The 23,684-nt window shown below is 43.9% G+C and overlaps 2 protein-coding genes across 2 annotated transcripts in view; one reads left to right on the top strand and one right to left on the bottom strand.

The window, feature by feature from the left end:
* The window catches only part of LOC143028227 (uncharacterized), a 195,236-nt gene that overhangs the window by 58,247 nt on the left and 113,305 nt on the right, over positions 1-23,684 (top strand). The window lies entirely within an intron of this gene.
* On the bottom strand, positions 7,516-8,860 carry LOC143028223 (uncharacterized). The gene is made up of 2 exons (XM_076190024.1): positions 8,698-8,860; positions 7,516-8,561 (listed from the first exon to the last, which is right to left on the bottom strand). Exons 1-2 carry the CDS (start codon positions 8,701-8,703, stop codon positions 7,527-7,529), a joined length of 1,041 nt encoding a protein of 346 aa, XP_076046139.1. The 5' UTR covers positions 8,704-8,860; the 3' UTR covers positions 7,516-7,526.

Raw genomic sequence — 23,684 nt, 5'->3', positions numbered from 1 at the left:
ACATTTGCAATTCAGATATGTGAGAGGAGTGAGGAGATATTAGCCCAAGGAATATAGTAGGAATGGAAGTGTTGAACAGGTATTGCTAAAAAAAATGGAGAGGCACCAAAGGTAACAATGTTTATTGAGGTAGTAGAATGCTTTTTCCGTTTGTCACACTCTGCAAGTTGTAGTCTCTACATGTATTCAGTGCGATTAAGGCAATTTTGAGGTCGTAGAAACCTGAAAGGGAGATCACTGACAAAACGAAGTGGCAAATAGACTTACTGAATGAGAGTATCGGACAAAAAAAAAACAAAAAAAAAAAAACATAGACAAGTACCAGTTCCTCCTTTTCATCCATTTTTCTGTTCCATCTGAACGTGTGTGTGTGTGTGTGTGTGTGTGTGTGTGTGTGTGTGTGTGCGTGCGCGCTGGCGCAAGATCTGCCTACTGGTATCCACACAGTCATGTGCTGTTGCGTTGTAAGTGGCGCTCAGTTTGCAGGAGACCCCAGCCCGAACACATACTACACAGGTAAGACAGGACTACCCGTGCGATTATTTCAAGGGCCATAGTTTAAGCTATCATGCCACCAACTTCACTAGAATAGCAAAAGTACCCAAGGTGTGGTCACAATCATAACCTCTCTGAATGTAATGTGGAGGAAAAAAATATGAACTGCATAGCTAGGTGGTACGTAGATGAAAATACAAATAATATCAGGTGTCCTGTATATATGGTGCCTTTGATGACCAACAATGATCAGGTTTTGTTAAAAAATCCGAACTATGTATAAATTCATAAACATTCTATTTCTATGGGCATATTTTTGTACTGTGGGATTCATATTTTTTTTCTATCAATATACTCATAATTCCTTTGTGTAAAAATGAAAAGTGATTATTTTGTGCAATTACATGGAAATGTACATTTCTCTCATAGAGCATGTACTGTGGGATTCATATTTTTACTTCTATCAATATACTCCTAATTCCTTTGTGTAAAAATGAAAAGTGATTATTTTGTGCAATTACATGGAAATGTACATTTCTCTCATGGAGTATGTAAGATAGAGATGTAGAGATGGATAGAGATAAAGGCAGAGATATGTGTAAAAATTCAATGACGAAGAGAAAGAGAGGAGATAAGTATTTTGCTTTTAAGTAGTTTATTGGATCGAAAGATGACAGAAATAGTACGTACCAATGCGGACAAAAAAAAGTATTTACAAGACTCGTGTTTTACACAATAAGTTGATTATATACAGTACACCCTCCTACAGTTAACAGACACCAAAGCCTGGGTGACGCATATGTCTATCATCTAGACTATCTTATGATGATACATGTCTGTAAGTGTCCACTCGTGCGATTCTTTGCTGTATCAGGTCACTGGGTGAGGAGTTTGTGAGGCGGGTGGTGCATCACGTCTCATAATCAGGGGCAGCAGTCAGGTCTTCCAAGCGAGTAGCAGTGTAATCCTCCTCTTATCTCACAATCGCTTAGTTGTGGGTTTGAATCCCGCACTTCTCTCCGATTCCTAGCAGTGGCTGTTTCTTAAAGTAACGTCCTTACGGAACTAGGTCAGTTTTTTTTTTCTTGTTTTTTTTTACGAACCGCCCTCATTAGCGAACTATGTCAGGCACTGCGTTCGCTAACGAGCAATGATATCAAACGCTCAGGAAATGACGTCCTGGAGGGCCCTCTGTCTGTCGTAGTCACCCTTACTAGTGAACGGACAATAACCCAATGGACAAAACCCTAGTCAGTGAAAACTGTCATACCCGGACAAAACCCCAGTGGCAAAATGTAGGTGGAGTTAGGTTAGGTTAAATTAGGTTTGTTAGGTTTGGTTAGGTTAGGATAGGTTAGGTTTGTTAGCTTAAGCTAGGTTTGGTTAGGTTAGGTTAATTAGGTTTGTTAGGTTACGTTTGGTTACGTTTGATAAGTTAGGTTTGTTAGGTTAGGTTTGGTTAGGTTAGGTAGGTTAGGTTATGCCTCCCCCCCCCCCCGATTTTCCTGTTGGGGTTTTGTCTGCTACGTACATTGGGGTTTTGTCATGTTTTCACCCTCACTTCACCACCTAAGTCCCAGCCTGAAGGCCAACGGTCTCGTGATATGAGAGATGATGAATGTCCATGCTGTTACCCATATCGCGGTCTGATATTTCACATTGAAACCTCCCTGCAATCCGTGCGAACTGACGTGTATCTGTGTGTGTGTGTGTGTGTGTGTGTGTGTGTGTGTGTGTGTGTGTGTGTGTGTGAGTGAATTCTAGAATTGACCCAACCATTGGTCTTAACACTAACAATCATTGCAATATTTAGCCTAATATATTTCCACTCATCCTGAAAGAACACGCGCGCTTCCTGTCCATAGAAGGACGGGGTCCCACGGCTAACAAGTACACCTATGAATAACAGCAGGTTAAGAAATTAACTATGGCTGTATGTATGTATGTATGTATGTATGTATGTATGTATGTATGTATGTATGTATGTATGTATGTGTATGTGTATGTGTATGCATGTATGTGTATATGTATGTGCATGTCCAAACGTAACTGGGCTCGTTAATTACTGTGACACTTGAGTAAGGCGCTCCAAGGATTAATACGCCCCTCCACGCTGAAGCTCCCCTCTCTCCCACCCTCGACTCCCCACCCAAAGACGCTACGCTTAATCTCCCCTCCCCCCCTTCCCCTTCTGAAGTTTCTTTTTAGCTTCTCTTTCATTCTCACAGCGTTAGGCATTATTAACACTACAAACTGGGTCTTGCCACGTGGACAGGCATATATACACTGTAGCAACGCCGCCTCTATTGAACGTAAAGTCAGACATTGGGTCGACTAAAGTATTTCTTTGTCGCGGCTCGTGCCGCTTAAATTCTTCTTATCGGCTTAAGAAACCTGCACAGCGAAGCTATAGCGATAATCCCATACCACACTCCTGGTCATATGGCCATTTCCCGAAGGTTGAGTGTGGTTTGAATTTTCCGCCAAAATCATCGGAAATTTAAAATTCCCGGCTCTGTGCAGGCATGCGCATTGTCGACCCCACCTCCCCCTCCCTATTCCCTCCCTTCTTACCCGGCTAGCTCGAGCCGGACGTCGCGTCACTTCAATGAGAAATGAAGGCTTCGCCTGTGGGAGGAGGGAGGGACCCTAAATCTGTGCAGGTTTCTTAAGCCGATAAGAAGAATTTAAGCGGCACGAGCCGCGACAAAGAAATATTATCGGCTGAAAGAAACCTGCACAGCGAAGCTATGCATGAGACGAGGACAGGTGGGAGGAGAGGTGAAGCCTGAATCAAACCGTTATTACGTGTGTCTTTCCTATGGGAGACTTATTCATTTTATCACTCAGTAGAGGGGAGACAGAAACGTCAAGTACCCACGCCGAAGAATGTGACATGCACAACATTGCACTGTTCACACAATGCGTAAATTATACGAAATTTGTATCCTGTTCAACGGTTCCTGGCCCCTCCCCACTCCTCGGTCGCCCTTTGCCCCCTCCACTTTTTTGAGATGAGAGGGGTGGAGCCGTTTCCATGGCGACACATGGGACAGGGGCGACTGAGTGGTAGAGACACCGTGTCCCCAAGGGAGTCGTCGATGTCCAGTCCCTAGGTCCCGCACCCGCTCCACAGAGTGGGTGCGGAGAAACTCCAGCGACCGGCGTAGGGCCCCCGACCGAAGCCAGGGACGCAACAACCTGTGGAGTGCTGAGGGTATCGGCCCGGGCAGGTCACGCGGGAGAAGCAGTATGCTCCTGTCGACCTCCCGTACCAGCCGTCGGCGCCCCAAGCGGCTCAGTGGAAGGGCCGGGGTCGCGAAGTTGAGGCCCCCCCCCCCCCGCCACCGAAGGAGGGAGGACGTGTGAGAGAAGCACGCTCTTTTGGCGCAGGGGAGCACCCGAAGGACGCTGACTGTGTCCCACTCAATCCCGAGCCAATAAAGTCTGTGTGGGAGCAAGGGCAGACCCGTCCCAGTCCACCCCGAACTCCACGTCCGCCAACACACTCAGAGCCATTGAGATGTCGGCCGATGCACCCTCCCCGGTGGGCAAATGCATCCACTAGCCGTCTAGGAACATGAGTGTGGAGACGCTTGCTTCCGTCCAACGTACGCCTACCACTCTCACTAGTTTCGTGAAGATCCTCGGGGTAAGCGAGAAACCGAAAGGGAGTATGCGAGGCCAAGTTCGTTTCCGAGCGACCTCGTCCGTGGGCGTTAGTCAAGAGGCTTCGTCCTGGGTGAAGACGTTCCCTGAGCGTCTCCCACGAAGACGGGCCTGGACCCTCGGTATGTATCCAACTCACCCCAAGTCTTCCCGCGGGAAGTTCTCGAAGCCCGTGGCGAGCGTCTTCATCCAATAGTGTGCTATGGCAATTTGTGACGTCTCGTCACCCACAAGCGGACTTCTATATGTTTAATACCTAGTGACATCATGTGATTGTACTGTGACGTCACCGGATTGATCATGGCGCCATAGGATCGTCTCGTGACGTCACAGGGACACAAATTGACGTCATAGGACTACATGGTGACGTCAATTTATCACAATGACGTTATCATACCGTGACATCACTGAGTCACAGTGAGCGTTGAAATAAATTTTGACATGGTAAAATTCTGGACCATCATGACTGTAGATTAAATTAAGTTGAATAGGAAAAGTCATGTTCATTTCGACCTAAGTCACAGTGAGCGTCGAAATTAATTTTAACATGGTAAAATTCTCGACCATCATGACTGTAGATTAAATTAAGTTGAATAGGAAAAGTCATGTTCATGTTGACCTGAGTCACAGTGGGCGTTGAATTAGTTTAACATGGTAAAATTCTTGACCATCATGACTACAGATTAGCTTAAGTTGAATAGGAAAAGTCATGGTCATTTCGACCTAAGTCACAGTGAGCGTCGAAATTAATTTTAACATGGTAAAATTCTCGACCATCATGACTGTAGATTAAATTAAGTTGAATAGGAAAAGTCATGTTCATGTTGACCTGAGTCACAGTGGGCGTTGAATTAGTTTAACATGGTAAAATTCTTGACCATCATGACTACAGATTAGCTTAAGTTGAATAGGAAAAGTCATGGTCATTTCGACCTAAGTCACAGTGAGCGTCGAAATTAATTTTAACATGGTAAAATTCTCGACCATCATGACTGTAGATTAAATTAAGTTGAATAGAAAAAGTCATGTTCATGTCGACCTGAGTCACAGTGGGCGTTGAATTAGTTTAACATGGTAAAATTCTTGACCATCATGACTACAGATTAGCTTAAGTTGAATAGGAAAAGTCATGGTCATTTCGACCTAAGTCACAGTGAGCGTCGAAATTAATTTTAACATGGTAAAATTCTCGACCATCATGACTGTAGATTAAATTAAATTGAATAGGAAAGTCATGTTCATGTCGACCTGAGTCACAGTGGGCGTTGAATTAGTTTAACATGGTAAAATTCTTGACCATCATGACTACAGATTAGCTTAAGTTGAATAGGAAAAGTCATGGTCATTTCGACCTAAGTCACAGTGAGCGTCGAAATTAATTTTAACATGGTAAAATTCTCGACCATCATGACTGTAGATTAAATTAAGTTGAATAGGAAAAGTCATGGTCATTTCGACCTAAGTCACAGTGAGCGTCGAAATCAATTTTAACATGGTAAAATTCTCGACCATCATGACTGTAGATTAGCTCAAGTTGAATAGGAAAAGTCATGGTCATTTCGACCTGAGTCACAGTGAGCGTTGAAATTAATTTCAACATGGTAAAGTTCTTGACCATCATGACTATAGATTAGCTTAAGTTGAATAGGAGAAGTCATGTCCATTTCGACCTTTTTTTTTTTTTTTTTTTACTTATATCGATATCAATATCAATATATATATATATTCATTTATTTATTTATTTTTTATAAAAATAATATTGTACAATTCACATAGTGCATAAATTCTATGTAGAATATTGTATCTTGCTCAGCGGTTCCTGGGCCTTCCCCTACCCCTCGGTCGCCCTTTGCCCCCCCTTCTTTTGCGAAGAGGGGTGGAGCCGTTCCCATGGCGACACATGGGACAGGGGTGATCGAGTGGTAGAGATACCGTGTCCTGAAGGAAGTTGCTGATGCCCAGCCCCCGAGGTCCTGCACCCGTTCCACAGAGTGGGTGCGGAGAAACGCCAGCGATGCCGCGAGGCCTCTGATGTTGTGGGCGTGGGGGGCATGGCCCGGGTCGGCCTTCCGGTGCCCTGTTGGTGGTGTCAGCTAGCCAAGACAGGAAGTCCAGAACTGTGCTAGCGGAGATGGTCACTATCGCGTGTCTCCGAAGGAAGTCCTGGAATCTCCGGTTGGGAGGGTTGTTGGATCTGGATGACGGTCGGGACCGTAGCGAAGACGCGGTCTGTCGCTTCCTGGTCGAACAGACCACGGGAAAGGGGAGCTGCTCTCACCACGCCCCGGCGAGCTATCTCCGGGGCCGACCGCGCTGCAGACTGACGAGCTGCCAGACGAGCCGCGGTGAAGGCCCTCGCTGCTGGGGGTAGGGCTGATGACGCCATGTTGGCTGTACCCTCTGCCACGGTAGAGAGTGCCGCCAGGGTGTCTCTGCATACAGAAAACACGCGAATCAAATTAGTAGGGCGAGAAGGATCCCGATCCCCGGAGGGTGTAATAAAGTCACATCGCTCAATTGTAGAACGTATAACATATGCGAAGCCGAGGTCGTTTCCGAACGACCTCGTCCTCGGGCGCTAGTCAAGAGGCTCCGTCCTGGGTGAAGACGCTACCCGAGCGTCTCTCGCCAGGACAGGTCTGGACCCTCTATAGATTGAAATATCCCACTCACCTCAATTCTTCCCGCGGGAAGTCCTCAAAGCTCGTGGCGAGCGTCGTCAGCCAGTTCCTCATCATCGCCATTGCCGTGACGGTCGAGATGGTAGAGGCAAGGTCTTGTCTGGTCGAGGCCTCCGTCGTCAGCAACTTAGCCTCCGGTTCACTAAGTTGCTGGGGGAGGGCGGGGTCCCTGCCCGAGTGCCACAAGCAATCGCGCAGGCCCTCCGGCGCGAAGGGTGGTGGCAGGACGACGGGGAATGATGAAGGGATATGCCGTCGAGGAGGAACCGTCTTGGGTTGGTCTTGGGCCCGCTCGAGAGCAGGGATGTCTAAGGCTTTCTCCCCTTTCTCCTGCGGGAACCAGGCGTTTGGGGAGAGTGCTACCGCCGGTGAGTCCCCCGACCTGTCGACAAACATATGCCCATCAGGGTTTAAACGAGGGTTCTCCAGGAGAGCACCTAATGCGTCCAGAGTGTTAGAGGTGGAAATCCTGGAGGGCGTGGAGGCCGGGGCGGAGAGGGGTCGAATCTTATATAGAACCTTAGCCCCCTCCGCGTCGTTGGCCCACTTTAGGATAACGTCATCTCTCCTCCTCCAGCCCTCCAGTAGCGAGTAGTCGGGAGACCAGGCCACTAGCTTGTGATCTTCTCCAAACGAGTACTCCCAGGACCGGGGAAGGTCACACCATGAGAAGGGGTGAACTCAAGAGTCCGTCATGGTAGGAGGATAAGGTAAAGAAGAACTGTAGTGGTCCTCCACCCCGTCCAACCCGACGGACGTCTGATTGGGGGGTTCCTCCTGAGAGGGGCCTTCTAGTCCTATACCTGTCGCCGGCACGGAGGGGCGGAGGGAAGGACCAGGAGGGAGAGTGGGAGGGGGGGCTAGAGCCGTAGGTTCAATAGGAGGTTGCTCTGGAGAGGGGTGCGTTATGATTTGCGCGGTCTGAAAGGCCGGATAATGTGATAGGGCCGATTCAAGGACGGGGCCTATCAGGGACGGAAGGAGGGCAGCCACTTGGGCAGCCAGAGTTCCCTCTCCCCTCGTTTCGTCCCCCGGCTCCCTGCCCTTGTGGGATTTACGGCGAGGAAAAGGAGAGCGAGGAAGGGAGGGTGAGTTGGGGGGAGAGGCTGTGGAGGGTGGGGACAAGCTGAGCGTCCTGGACCTCGGTGAGGCAGACCTCTTTTTCGAGCGAGATTTCCTGCCGGGTTCACGTGAGTGAACTAGGGAGGAAGACGAGTTCGTGGGGGTGCTTGACAAAGCAAGCCGTAAGGGTTTTAAGGACCCTTGATGGTCGGATGTATGGGGCTGCCGAGAGGCCTGAGGACGCTCGGGGACACCATACTCCGTAACATCAGACTCGTCCCCTTGTACTCCGAGAGGCCCAGGTTGTCCACCAACGGAAGTCTCGGAGACATAGGGAGACGGATGGCGAGGGCGAACGAGGCCCAATTCCACGCCTAACGCCGGATCCGCCCACACTAGGGGGGGGGGGTCGTCAGCGGATTTCAATTTCCGAGCTCTGCGCCATGCCTCCCGAAGAAGTTCGAGGGCGGCTAGCTTGGAACGGGTTTTGGGAGGAGCAGCACGAATCTCCTCAACCCGCGCTTTGCACACAACGCAGGCTAGGGGGTTAAAGCCAGCTTGTGAGAAACAAGGGGCATGGCGGGAGCAGAGGTCGTGGTGGCCGTCTGACGAGATCCTGGCTGTGCAGCCGGATTCCACACACAAGCGTTTGGTCTGAAAATAGAATAATGATAATCATAGAAGGGGTGTCCCAAAGGTGTCTGGACACAACACCGAAGGGGAAAAACTGCAGGAGAACAGGTAGGGCTCCCTACGAGAACACACGAGCACGAGCAGGAACCAGACTTACCGGCATGAAAAGAAGGTGGGTTGTGGAGTGACCGACTCGTCTGGTTCCGCGATGCTAAGTGACGCGACGTCCGGCTCGAGCTAGCCGGGTAAGATGGGTGGTAATTGGGTGGGGGAGGTGGGGTCGACAATGCGCATGCCTGCACAGAGCCGGGAATTTTAAATTTCCGATGATTTTGGCGGAAAATTCAAACCACACTCAACCTTCGGGAAATGGCCATATGACCAGGAGTGTGGTATGGGATTATCGCTATAGCTTCGCTGTGCAGGTTTCTTTCAGCCGATAATGGTGTTTTGGGTCATTTTCGTGTGAACCGCTACGAGCAAGGTAGAAAAGACAATCCAGCCGATGTTCATTCTCGTGGCATATTGATCGAAAACTAACCTTGTTCCGAAATCTTCGAAAGACACAAAGGTTTTGCCTTCCGTGGAATTGTCGCTGATAGTTTTTTTTTTTCTTTTTTTTCTCCCAAGAAGCTGATGATGCCTTTGTACTAAACTGTGTGACTGTTGAACAGGGTGCTGACCCGCACATGCCGATCCCGGTGATGAAGACGTTCAAGGTCACTGACAAGACGATGAGGATGACGAAGACGACAATGGTGTCCGTGGCTCTTGTGTGCAGCCTGCTGGCGACCTTCTCCGTGCAGGTCGAAGCCAATAGATGTAAGGATGGATCGTCTTTGCTCTCCCTTTCAGTTATTCCCCAGTAGAAAGTACGCATCGGTCTCTTAAGCCCATTTTACTGTAATTTTATCTATTGATTAATTCTATTTTATTTTCATTGCAATGCGGATTAATTTGTACACTTGAGCGTCGAGAGCGTGCCGCGTCCCCTATCTTCCATCGCCGCGCCGATTTTTCCCCCTTTTTTCCCGCTATGTTAGGTTCAGTTATATATAATCTTCATGGCCAGTGACGCATACAAGGGATTTGGAACTAACTTATGTCTTCACTTGATTGTTCATATAATTTCTCAACTTGTTTGAACTATTTCAACTTTTGTAATTATTTATATTTTATGGTTACTAATGTATTCTAATTTCTATATTCACTTATGCATTTCTATACTAATGGGACTACTAACTTGTGCATATAGTACCCAGATTGAAAAAAATAGATTGATTATACTCTTTGCCCGTCTCTTCATACTTTTTTTTTTACAACTATAAATGGTACTACTTTCACAGGCAAGAAACCGTGTGGACGGTCGCAGCCCTACCTGGCTGGTGCCCCTTGTGACAATGCTCCATGTCCGTATTCTTACCACCTTTGCAACTTCTGATCAGACTGCAGGCCAAATTCGCAGTGCTGCTTTTACGAAGAAGCAGGGATGTGTGTCTGTGCTCCCCAGGGCAATGCCTCCCGCTGAACTTCCGACACTAGATGGAGAGGTTTCTTCCAGATGAGAAGCCCCAGGGGTGTCCGCAAGAATTTTTGTAGGGGGGGGGAGCGAAATTTTATATTATTTGTTTTTGCTTTATCATTTGTCTGTTTGATTTTCATTTATTATTAGTTATGTGTCAATTTATCATTATTTACTGTTTACCTGTTTGTTTATTATTCAACTATACCTATGCATTTATTTACGTATTTTGTTTGTTGCATACATTATTATAGTTTTTTTTATCATTATTATTTCATTATTATTATGATTTTTTTCCGCATCCGACCTAGATATGGACCAAAAGGTCTCCTGTCGGCATGCTCCGCCTTTGTAATCCTTTGTAATCCTTTGTAATTAAAAATATCATTCTTATGATCAATGGTATATTTTTACCAGGATACACACTTGAAATTGGCCGCATGGGCATATTATCTGCAGAAGTTACATTTTGATTTTCATCAATCTTACACTGATATACTATAACTTGAACATTTAGCAAAATTATACATAACAACCGGCAAAGCTTCAAGAACACGCCTTGGATTTCTAAGGGGCGTGGGTGCAACTGCCCCCTCCCCTCCTCCCCTTGCTTTCCCCCTCCTAACGCCCATGGGAAAACCCAGTTCTACTCCGCACAGTGTTGGTCTTCATTGATTTCTTTTTCTCTTTGGAATACTTCCGGACCACTGCGATGTTAAGGTCCGAGCGGACACCAGCCCCGCAAACCACAGGACTCATTGAAGGGAATGGGTGAGGAATGTGGGGGGGTTAGGGAGTAGTTATGTGTGAATTATATTTTGACCCAGCACGATGGGATTTCTCCCCGTCTTCTCTTGTTCTACGTACACAAGGCGACGGAGAGGAGGGTCGCTGATTAAATGAAGCGGCCTTCCTGTGAATGTGTATTGTCTTCCTGCATTGCTTCTGACCCATGGCAAGTGGCGAGATGCAGGGATGACCCGTCATCAATGTACTAACTCCCGAAGATTCAAAGTAGACTGGTAACTGCCGTCATTACCTAATTTTCACTGACACCCCGTGCTCAGATCTAGAACAATCAATAAGGCTGGTACGAAACTTTTTTTGGGCTTTCGTCGTTGTAAATACTTGAAGTGAATTGCTAATGACAGTTGAGGTTATTTGTATGTTATTCGCTGTTACTAGCGATTCACTTCAGATATTTACAACGACGAAAGTCCATGATTCATACATACATATATATATATATATATACATATATATATATGTATATATATATATATATATTTTGGAAGGAGGCCATTTTGAATACAAGCTTTGTTGAAGTCTACAGCAGTAGTAGCATTGTTCAACTTGTAAGAAGTACTCTCGATATATATATATATATATATATATATATATATATATATTATATATATGCTAATAAGAGCATGGGTACGTGTGTTCACTTATACAATTTAGACCACTTGGAAAAAGAAACTAATGAAGCAGAGCGCTTTCGTATATTACATCTTTAGTTTTGCACTGATGATGTAATATACGAAAATGCTCTGCTTTGTTAGTTTCTTTTTCCAAGTGGTCTACTTTTCATACATATATATTATATATATATATATATATATTTTTATATATATTTATGTATATATATATATTTATATATATATTTATGTATATATATATATGTATATATATATGTAAGTATATATGTATATATATATATGGATATATATTATATGTATATATATATATGTATATATATATATGTATATATATATGGATATATATATATATGTATATATATATATGGATATATTATGGATATATATATGTATATATATGTATATATATATGTATGTATATATATATATGTATATATATATGTATGTATATATATATGTATGTATATATATATATATATGTATATATATATATATATATGTATATATATATATATATGTATATATATGTATAGATAGATAGATAGAACATAAGAACATAAGAAATAAAGGAGACTGCAAAAGACCATAAGGCCTACACTAGGCAGCTCCGTATCCATCACCACCTGTCGTCCCCATCCATAAAGTTGTCTAATCGTTTTTTAAAACAACTGATAGTTTCAGCGCTTACTACGTGGTTACTAAGTTTATTCCATTCATCGACCACCCTATTTGTAAACCAATTCTTGCCTATTACCTTCTTAAATCTAAATTTGTCCAGTTTATACCCATTACTGCGAGTCCTGCCCTGTTGTTTTATTATGATGACCTTGTTTGCATCACCCTTGTTATAGCCTTTGATCCACTTGAACACTTCTATTAGATCACCCCGCACTCTGCGTCTTTCCAGAGAGTGTAAGTTTAGGTGCCTAAGCCTCTCTTCGTAAGGCAAATTTCCGAGTCCTTGTATCATTTTGGTCATTCTTCTCTGTACTGATTCTAGTGAATTTATGTCCATTTTGTAGGACGGAGACCAAAACTGTACCGCATAGTCCAGGATGGGTCTAACTATTGCTAGATAGAGTTTAATAATTACCTCTGCACTTCTATTTGTTACCGTCCTAGCAATGAAGCCTAATGCTCTGTTTGCTTTATTTCTGGCGCTAATGCACTGCTTCCTGGTTTTAAGGTCCGGACTCACCAGAACTCCCAAGTCCCTCTCGCACTCAGATTTTTCTAAAAACGTGTCATCTAAGTTGTATCTATTTTCGGGGTTGTGTAGCCCTACGTTTAACACGCTACACTTAGAGATATTGAAGTTCATTTGCCATTTCACCGACCATGTTAACAGTTTATCAAGATCATCCTGCAGAATCTGGGCGTCTTCTCCTGACCTAATTAGGCGTCCTATTTTAGTGTCGTCCGCAAACTTACTAACATCACTATTTAACCCATCGTCTAAGTCGTTTATATACATAATGAACAATAAGGGACCCAAAACCGAGCCCTGGGGGACACCGCTAGTAACATTGCCCCACCTAGATTTTATTCCATTTATGGTGACCCGCTGTTTTCTGTTACTAATCCAAGCTCTAATCCATTGTAACACTTTTCCTCCTATGCCATGGGCTTTGATTTTATTTAGTAGTCTCTGGTGTGGCACTTTGTCGAACGCTTTGCTAAAGTCAAGGTAAATAACATCGTAATTTTCATTGTTGTCTGACGCCTTATATACCTTAGTGTAAAAGGATAGAAGATTAGTCACGCATGACTTACCTTTGGAGAAACCATGCTGTGAATCACGAATTAAATTATGCCCTTCAATGTGTTCTCTGAGTCTATTTACTATTATTGATTCAAGCATCTTTCCTATAACCGACGTCAAACTGATTGGCCTGTAGTTGCATATGGTCGATCTATCTCCCTTCTTAAAAACAGGAACAACGTATATATACATATGTATATTTATATATATATATACATATATATATTTATATATATAATATATATATATATATTTATAAGAGAGAGATTGGGTGGTGGGAGTAAAACGAAGTTGTTCCAGGAATTGATTTACTCAAACGTTTCGACCAACTTGGTCTTCTACAGAGAACGTGTGAGAGAGATTCTCTCGAGGATGCGTGCCCCCATTCCCTTCCAGTGAGGATAAATCTAATCATTTATGCAGTAATATATCATGCACAAGTGTCGCTTGCCATTCAAAGGATGACGCAGTGGCCATGTACTTATCTACTCCGTTATAAATATACAGGATCACGTGCACACGTCGTGGGTGTCACAGAAGTATCACGGCAAAAGAGAGTCTGGGAGGATGACTTTAACAAAACCCTACTAAGTGGGGTTTTGAATGTGCTAGGCCATAAGAACACGAGAATGGAAGAGACCCCAAAAGACCATAAGGCCTACACTAGGCAGTTCCATGTCCCTTACCACCCGTCATCCCAACCCATGGAACACACAAGAGCCAAAAGGAAATTAGTAGTCTGCTTATGAAAAGAAAGATGGATGTGTTTGCACCATACGAACTTAAACTGAGAGGGAAAGGTGAGTTTGAATTTTGGGAGTATACTGGGTACCAGTAGAAGGCGAGAGGAGGAATGCCGCTGCTGGTGAGTAATAAAATGTGCGTGTGTGTGATTTAATGGAAGTAATTGTTATCAAAAATATTGTGGGTAAGAATTAGAATAGGACGGGGGTCATGGGTACTCATGAGTACGTATGACCTGATAGAGATACAAACAAGAAGAGAGAAAATAATCTTGGAATTACTTGAATGAGTGTGTGGAGATTTTTGGGAGGGTAATGAAAGTAGTGATGTTGGGAGGCAAAAATGCAACAGTGATTGGGAAGTGTGGTGTGCCAGGAAGGAACGACAGCAGAGCGAACAGACTAGAGATGTGTGATTGATGAGAATTGATGATGCCGAATGCAGTGTACGTGAGTGTACACGGGGTAAGATGGTTGTGTCCATATGCGTGTTTGTGTTTGTGCACATGCTTGTAAGTGTATCTTGTTTGTCTACTGGGTCATACGTACTCGTAAGTACCCATGAGACTGTATACGACACCGTATCCATGGTGAACAATGTCACACTCACCCGACTCCCTGGCGCCGACCACATCCTTTTGAAAGTGCTGAGTAGACAATTTAACAACTCAGCACTTTCACGTCCGTCCCACCACCACTGGCACGCTACGGACATACAAACACACACACATAGTGGATACCACCAGACATAACACACGGAAACATTACATATTAACAAGTCACCCCCCTGGATATATAATTAGTAATTATTATACAAGAGACCAGTATTTAATAAATACAGTTGCCCCACCCATGTGAGACAACGGACTTTCACGAGATTATTGTGAACACCACGATGGAAGGCAACTCGAGAAGTGATGACCTTATCACTTCCGGAGATTAAAACTGGATCGCATCAGCCGAGCAGGTCGGTTTTTGAGAGACGTGCCCTGGTGTAACAGTGTAGTAGAAACTCAACAAAAAAGGTGTGAGGTAGTCTGGAACTAAAGTTTTAAGAGATAGTCAGAAACTAGGTGAAGTGCTTAGAAGATAAGGTGTATGTGGTGACTTAGAAACTAAATGGTATTTTCTTGTGTATAAAGGAAATTGTGATGAAGTGCAACTTTTAATAAAGAAAAGGAAAAGGTGTGCTTTAGAGTTTATCTTGCCGCACTAAATCCTGCCTAATGTAGCCCCCAAATCAATAAAGGCTACACTCCCGACCTAATCTAATTCTTACCAACAACATCCTTGACGACAATTCCTTCCATACAGTCAGACACACACTATTACTCACCAGCAGAGGCATTCCTTTTCTCGCCTTCTGCTGCTACCCAGTATACTCCCAAAATTCAAACTTATCCTTCCCTTTCAGTTAAAGTTCGTTCGATGCCAACACATCCATCTTTCTTTTCATAAGCAGACTACTAATCTCTTGGTTCTTGGGTATTCCATGGACGGGAATGACAGGTGGTAAGGGACATAGAACTGCCTAGTGTAGGCCTTATGGTCTCTTGCAGTGTCTTCTATTCTTATGCCAGGCACATTCAAAAGCTCACTTAGTAGAGATCTGTTGGAGTCACCCTTTCTGACCCTTTTTTGCCTTGACATTTCTGCGATACCCATGGGTGTGCACGGGATGACCACACACACGTGTACATTTATGGCGGACCTAATAAGGCTATTACCTATGTGGCACCCTCCTCCGAACAGCTAGCGACGCTTGTGCATGATGTATTGCTAGCGACAAATATGCATACTATATTACCATCATTAGAGGCGAGTCGGGACACGCATCCTCAAGACATCTCTCTTTATTTCTTTCCGATCTGCCATAACTGACTTTGAATGTAAATACACCCGCAAATGACCTCCTACTATTCCGAAGAAATTGTAGAAGTTTCAGCGAACTACTGTGTTCCAGACCTAGCTAAACACAACAGTAAGCACCAGACGTCAGTCTTTTGGTATAAGTAGTATTGAGGGATATAGAACTTAATCAAAATTTGCCATAAGAAATTCCTATCCTTGGCCAAAACTCTCCTGTCCAGTGCTCAGCCTGTGTGCGCGTGCGCAGTACGAGAAGTATGACGTATCTTAACGCCATACCCACGTCACTGCACATCTACTAGCACCAATTGCCTACATTCTACCATATTGTTGAGGCAACATGTCTTATTCTGGACCGGCCACCCTCACCGATTTTGATGTCGACCTCGCTCTCCGTGGCGACGAGGACATCACTGAGCAACATTGGCTTTTATTGCCAGTTCATGAACATGTTGGCACCACACCATGGCAACCACTGCTCCCTGCTACCCAGCCAACCACCGCTACCGCCACCACCACTGCCACTACTGTCACCGCAGCCGCCACCGCAGCCCCCATCGCAGCCGCCTCCACTGCTGCCACCCTCACCCCCACCCCCACCACTGCCACCACCAAACGATCTGCGGACCAGAATTCGAACACAAGCGAATTCTATTCTCCAGCTTTAAAGTCGTTCAGGCATATCGAGAACTCCCAACCTACGGCTTCCGATAACTCCCTCTCTCACTTCTACACTCACCCTTTCCACCACATCTCATCTTCCCTAGTTGCCAATACCTCCCCTGCTTTCGCCTCTAGAACTGTTTATGATAAACTTATCATCCGGGAAAACCTGACCGTGGATACGAAACTTCCCTGGCTTTCTGAAATTACCGAGTCATTTAGGCTAAATCCGGAGTTGGCCGAGACGAAAATATCTACTGTCACCTCTCAGTATGTGTATATTTCACGTAGACGCACCGAGATCATTGAGAGTGCCACAAAGTGTGATTTCTTATACTTGAAGCTTGATATACAGGACTCAATCGGTAGACCAAATAAATTATCTATCTCGTCACCCGCCACCCTGTCGGCGTTGACCCTTCCCAAGTAAAGAATTTTCCGGCCGTGTACAGCGTACGCCGCCTCTACCAACACGGGACACTCATCAACCTCCTGCTCGGCAGCACATCCATCCCATCAACCAAGATCTCCTCCCGATTGTGTGTGTGTGTTTAATTCGGGAGTTAAGCTCCTACGGGCTTTGGTTGTGAGCCCGTTTGGTGGGTGATTTGACTTATGAGTGTATGTGGGCCCAACCACACACACTCATACATCCACAAGATGTGCATACGTATATGAAATACACATGCACATCTCAGTGAATGCACGTTCCTAACGTGAACTGTCATCGCTCTATTCCCTTTAAATGGCTCACCAACAATGCCACAGGACTATCCATCCCCTTGACAAGAACCATCTATGTTGCCTTCATTCGGTCACTCATAGACTCCGCAGGCCCTGATCAACTCTCCAAGACCTACTTGGTGCTTTTAGAAAGATTCAAGAATAGGGTGATGCGGTTCATTCTTGGATGCCCCACCTCCACCAGAGTAGTAAACATGCAGACCGAACTTAATATTTTCTTCAGTTATTGGAAGAATACACGCCAACATCTCAGGTTGAGAACTCGTCTTGAGAACTCGTCTTCTGTTGAGACACCAGCGAGTGAATACCTCGTGTTAAATTTATTACTCTTCTTGTGAAGTTTATATCTTCAAATAGTGACTAGTGATTGTGTTGTGTTTTTGTAATTGTATACGTAAAGCGCTATACAGTTACAGGTATAAGATAAAGTGTAGTGTTCTAGTAATCTAGAATCAAAACAGTACTCCAAAGGTGAGAGTAATAGTATAAGATAAGAGTAATAGTATAAGATAAGTTTCGTGTATTTAGTTTATTCAGTGACCGCTTTTGTTTTCTTTTGTTGTTTTACATTTTCTCTTTGCCGTTTGCATTGCCGAAGAAGGAGCGAAATGGCTTGTGAAGTTTGTGTGAACCTGGAGGACCGTCTCAGGAAGTGTGAGGAGGAAAGTCGTCTTCTCAAGAGTGCGCTCTGTGAGAAGAGTGAATCTTCCCCACAGCCCAAAGAGCGTTCCACCTCTTCTACTTCTGACACTGCCGTGAGCGAGTGGCGCTCCGTGGGGTCCCGTTTGTCAAGCCCGCGTTCGGTAAGCGGGTCCCCTGTGGAGCAACCGCTGGCTCTAGTCAATCGTTTTGCTCTGCTAGAGGCTGAAGTGGCTGAAAATCAGGAGTTCTTGGTGGTGGGGGATTCCATGGTGCGAGGCTATGACGACATCCTGCAGCGGAAGACCAAACCAAGTTGCAAGCTTGCATGTCAACTGGGCCGTGAGGTCGCTGATTGTACCCAGACCATCAGGGAGCAAAGGCGGACGAACACGGTTACGATTGTTCATACGGGAAGTAACGATGTGGGTAGGGTGAGATCAGAGGAACTTGTTCGGAATTACAAGGTCCTTCTTCAGGAGATGAAGGAGCGTGGGAGCCGTCACGTAGTCTGTGGGATCCTTCCGAGGATCTACGCTGGCACGTGTTGGAACAGTAGAGCCATAGGGATCAATGAGAGGATATCACGATTGTGCACGCAACTGGGATACCACTTTCTTGATCCTTGGTATCTCTTTTCCAGGCGTCATGACCTTTATGCTTCTGATGGGATCCACCTTACTCGCAGAGGCAAAGATGTTCTTACAAACCTCATTGTGGGAGTTTGTAATGAACTAGTTCCTTTTTTGGGGTAGGAACTCAAAGGGAAGGGGAAATAGAGTGTATTGGGGAAAACAGAGTAGGGTATAGTAATAATGTAGAGCAATATGTCAGTGTAGGACAAAATATAATTTTAGGATATAATGTCGGTAGAGGACGAAATATTACACTAGGATGTAATGTCAAAGGACAAAATATCACTATGGGATATATTAATAGTGGAGGACAAAATATCACGATGGGATATAATAATAAGGGAGGAAAAGATATCACGAGGGTATACAACGATAGTAGAGGACAAAATATCACGGTAGGATATAATGTCAGTGGAGGACAGAATATCATTTTAGGAAGGAATGCCGGCCAGAATGTCAGCGAACGACGGGTGCCCGGTGTGGAACGCGATGACGTAGTGGGGCAAAGTGTACATAGAAGATCAAATGACCGTGAGGGACCAGATGTCCGTGATGGGGCAAATGCTTATGAGGCATTGAATGCCAGTGAAGTACCAAATGTCATTATAGAACAATGTGTCAATAAAGAACAAAATTATAATGTAAGGCATCATGTTGAAATACAAAACGTGTCAAAAAGAAATAATCACGAGTTTCTTAATACCATGTACTTTAATGCTCGTAGTATTAGGAATAAATTCCAAGAAATACAGGCATATGTCAAAAGTGAAAATCTCGATATGATAGTAATAACCGAGACATGGTTAAATGGTAAAGAGTTTGAAACTGAATTTAATATTCCGGGATTTAAACATTTTCATCAGGATAGAAACCACAAGAAAGGTGGGGCTGTTCTGTTATATATTAAAAGCAATGTCCATACCTGTGTCTTAGAGAAAGTAAAACAGGATGCATATGATAGTTTGTGGGTAGAATTAACCCAAACAAATGAAAAAAAAAAATGAAAGTAGGTGTAATATATAGGCCAAATATATTATCATTAGCAGACGACAAACTGCTGTTTCAAGAACTGTCTAGTTTCTGCAACTGAGACTTATTGATAATGGGGGATTTCAATTTTAATGACATTGATTGGATGACCCTTGAACATGGCGATATAGGTAGTTGCTTGATAGATTTTCTCGGTGACAATTACTTAGTTGAACACGTAAAAGAACCCACAAGACATGGAAACTTACTCGATCTATTGATCACTAGTCGTGAAAGCATGATAGCCGATGTGGAGGTTGGTGAAACTATTGCAAATAGTGACCACAACTTAGTTAGATTCAAACTGCTAAAAAAATTAGAATAGATACATGTGCATCTAAAATACCCGATTTTAGTAAAGCTCAGTTCATAGGACTACGTCAGGAGCTTCAGCTTACAGATTGGGAGGCAATTTTAAACAAAAGACCTGTAGATTAGATGTGGGAAATGTTTCAAAATACGCTTACTAAGATGATTCATATTTACATCCCGTTTAAGGACAGACGCCCCCACCCCCCCAAATCAGGCTCGCTCAAAATGGCCCAACAGAGAAATTGAAAAAAAAGTATTGCTAAAAAGAGACAGGCTTATAAGAAATACAAGTGCTCAGGGCACCCAACGACTATCAAAGTTATGTAATAATACAGAAAGATTTAAAAAAAGACAATAAAAAACGAAAACGACAATACGAAATGAATATCGCTGATACATCCAAAGAGAATCCCAAAGAATTATACAGTTACATTAGAGATGGTTATTAGGAATCACATTGGCCCACTATTATCTGCTGACGGTCAACTTGAGTATTCAAACGAAGGAATGTGTAATATTTTAAACAACTATTTTAGCTCAGTATTCGTAAATGAAACACCTGAAAGTGAACTCCAAATTAAAACCTGTGAAAAGTCCAGGGTAAACTTACTACGGTAAATATAACAAAAGAAAAAATTAAAAGGTGTATAGAGAAACTCAAAATTAATAAAACGCCAGGGCCTGACGGTTGGCATTCAATAATCTTAAAGGAAATGAAAAATAAGATTGCTGTTCCCTTAGAAATCATTTAAAAAAAAATCCATTATATCCGGAGATGTCCCAAGAGAATGGAAGCTAGCTAACGTCACTCCGATATTCAAAAAAGGTGACAAAAAGAAACCAAATAACTATAGGCCTATAAGCTTGACATCAATCGTAGGAAAAATGATGGAAACTATCATCAGAGATGCTATCGAACATCATTTAGAAAGTAACTGTTTGATAAATGATAGCCAGCATGGATTCAGACGGAAACGTTCTTGCGTGACCAATTTACTCGAATTCTACAACACAGTCATCTCGAGTCATGACAAAAGAAACAATATAGATTTAATATATTTAGACTTTACAAAAGCTTTTGATACCGTCCCCACGAAAGACTACTTACTAAATTAGCATCACATGGAGTAAGTGGCAGCCTATTAAGTTGGACTAGAAATTGGTTGAATGATCGAAAACAGAGAGTTGTTTTAAATGGCAAAACTTCTAGATGGAAATTTTTTACGAGTGGAGTTCCTCAGGGTTCCGTTCTTGGGCCACTTCTATTCATAGTATATATATATTAACAAGCTATATAAATCGTTAGTTCGTCCACATTTGGAATATGCTGTATCTGTATGGTCACCGAATCTCATTTAAGAGATTGACAGATTGGAAAAAGTACAAAGGAGATCCAAAAAACTGATTCCAAATATCAAAAATAAATCATACGAAAATCGACTAAAACATATGAATATGTTTTCCCTAAACATGCGTAGACTCAGAGGTGACTTGATCCAGGTATTCAAGATTCTAAAGGGGATTGACAGCATCAAACGTGGCAAAATTCTTACACTGAATGAGAATCCGACAAGAAATAACGGTCTCAAACTGTCAGGAAATAGATTTAATTTGGAAGTGGGTAGAAACAACTTCGCCAACCGTGTATTTAATGAATGGAATAAACTTCCTGCAGAGGCAGTGCAATGTAGTTAGTTCAGTTCAAAGCTTTAAGATTCGTCTAGATAAACATTTAAGCAAGATGTTGTAATGACTGCCACTTATTTTATATTATTTGATTATTTGTTTGTTATTATTTGTCAATTTATTTACTATTTGCTTGATTTCCATTTATTATTATTTATCTGTCAGTTTATTATTATTTACTATTTACCTGTTTGTTTATTATTTAACTATACCTATGTATTATTTATTTTATTTATTATTATTTATATTATTATAATTTTTGTTTCATTTTATCTATTTCTTTATCGTTTATATATTTTTTTTCGCATCCGACCTAGTTATGGACCAAAAGATCTCCTGTCGGCATGCTCTGCCTTTGTAATCCTTTGTAATCCTTCAGCGTCAAGTGTCTCCACTCACCCCATCTGGCCCTGCACTATTCCTATGTCCTAACAGCTTCACTTGACCCCGCCGCACATTGCCCTCCACTACGTCCCAGCGTTCGCTTCCTCGTTAACACAGCGTCCTCCACCCTGCAGAGCTTTCACATCAAAGCCCCTATAGCCGAGATTGATCACGGTCCGCCTCCATGGAGGATTCCACACCCTCATGTCACCCTCACATCCACTTCAAAAATAGACCCACCGCTCCTCCAGAAACAGTATTGGAACACATCACCGCAGTGTCCTCCCCCGCCCCTGCCGCGCATCATCTCCACGTAGACAAGTCATTACAGCTAGACTCTAGCGCGGGTTGCACCGTCTACTCACCGGATGTGGAGCCACCTGAGTGAGGCTGAGTTGGTCGTAGGTTACCCAGCTCGTCCAGCTCTACGTACTGCGAACTACAGAAACTCCTGCTGGCTGTTAACCTACTCTGTCAGCGGCGACTGAATGGCGCGGTAATGTGTGACTCCCAGTCCGTCCTACAGGCCATCTCGTCTTCCCAACCCATACACCGCCCCCTCATCCATCACATTTTACAACATCTAGTCACAGCTCAAGAATACTCTCTCACCATAAGATTTATGGAGATTCCTTCCCACGTTGGAATCGCTGCCAATGAAAAGGCAGATTTCCTCGCCAAAAATGCCTGTAAACTGTTGCTGCTACAAGAAGACCACACACTCTGCCGCTCTTCTAACCACTCTCCACAGCATGAATTCAGAGCGCGCACAAAACGTATCAATATAACGCCACTACGGCCACTTCCGTCTCTCTCTCTCTCTCTCCCCCCCCCCCAGGTATCGCAAGCACGGACCCCTCGTTCGCAGAAACAATATCGTGACTGCACGGCTTCGTCTGGGTTACAGACCGCTGTGACAAGTCCAAATGGAGTAAGCAACAAAGAACGAAGTAGACTTCATATTAGGATATGAGAGCCAGAGCGTTAGCAATGTTACGGTCATGAATAAAGTAAATGTAGATAGTGACCATAGAATGGTAGGTTGCACAGCCAAATTCATTTTCAGAGCTGAGAGAAATATATGTGTGTATGTGTCAGGGGGGTACAAATATACGTGTATACTCGGTAAGTATTGAGAATTTGGACGTGAGAGAAAAGAAACACCAAGGCAACACCAACACGTGTTTTTATTGGATATCAACACAGAGCACTAACTAATCTGAACACAAAACATAAATATCACCAGTGTGATATATATAACGCTACTAGACTATATATATATATATAGTATATATATATATATATATATATATATATATAAAATGGATACACAAACCACTCCTCGCACTGCGGGCGCGAGGATGAATTCTCCTCGAGCGTCGATTCCTTCTCCGGACGAGTCCCTTGTGTCCTCCAAAGGCGGGCGCACGTCTCCTCGTGATCTCCTTCCCGACGAGTCCCCTATGTCCTTCTCCTTGGTGGACGGGCGCACGTCTCTTCCTTGGTCTCCTTCAGGCGAGTCCCATGTGTTCTCCTTGGACGGGCGCACGTCTCCTCGTGATCTCCTTCTGGCGGTGCCCTCCCTCTGTAGAACTGGGAGGGGGGGGGTGTCCGCCCTTAACGGCGAGCGGCCGTGAAGTCTCCTACGGCTCTATCTCCTCGTGATCTCCTGCGTCCTGGTGCCCTCCCTCCGTGGAACTGGGAGGGGAGGGGGGGG

Source organism: Oratosquilla oratoria, chromosome 9 (assembly GCF_046742065.1).
Source record: "Oratosquilla oratoria isolate Oo_2021 chromosome 9, ASM4674206v1, whole genome shotgun sequence".
Taxonomy (NCBI): domain Eukaryota; kingdom Metazoa; phylum Arthropoda; class Malacostraca; order Stomatopoda; family Squillidae; genus Oratosquilla; species Oratosquilla oratoria.
Note: the sequence above shows the minus strand (reverse complement) of the source record. Positions and strands in the feature narration are given on the sequence as shown.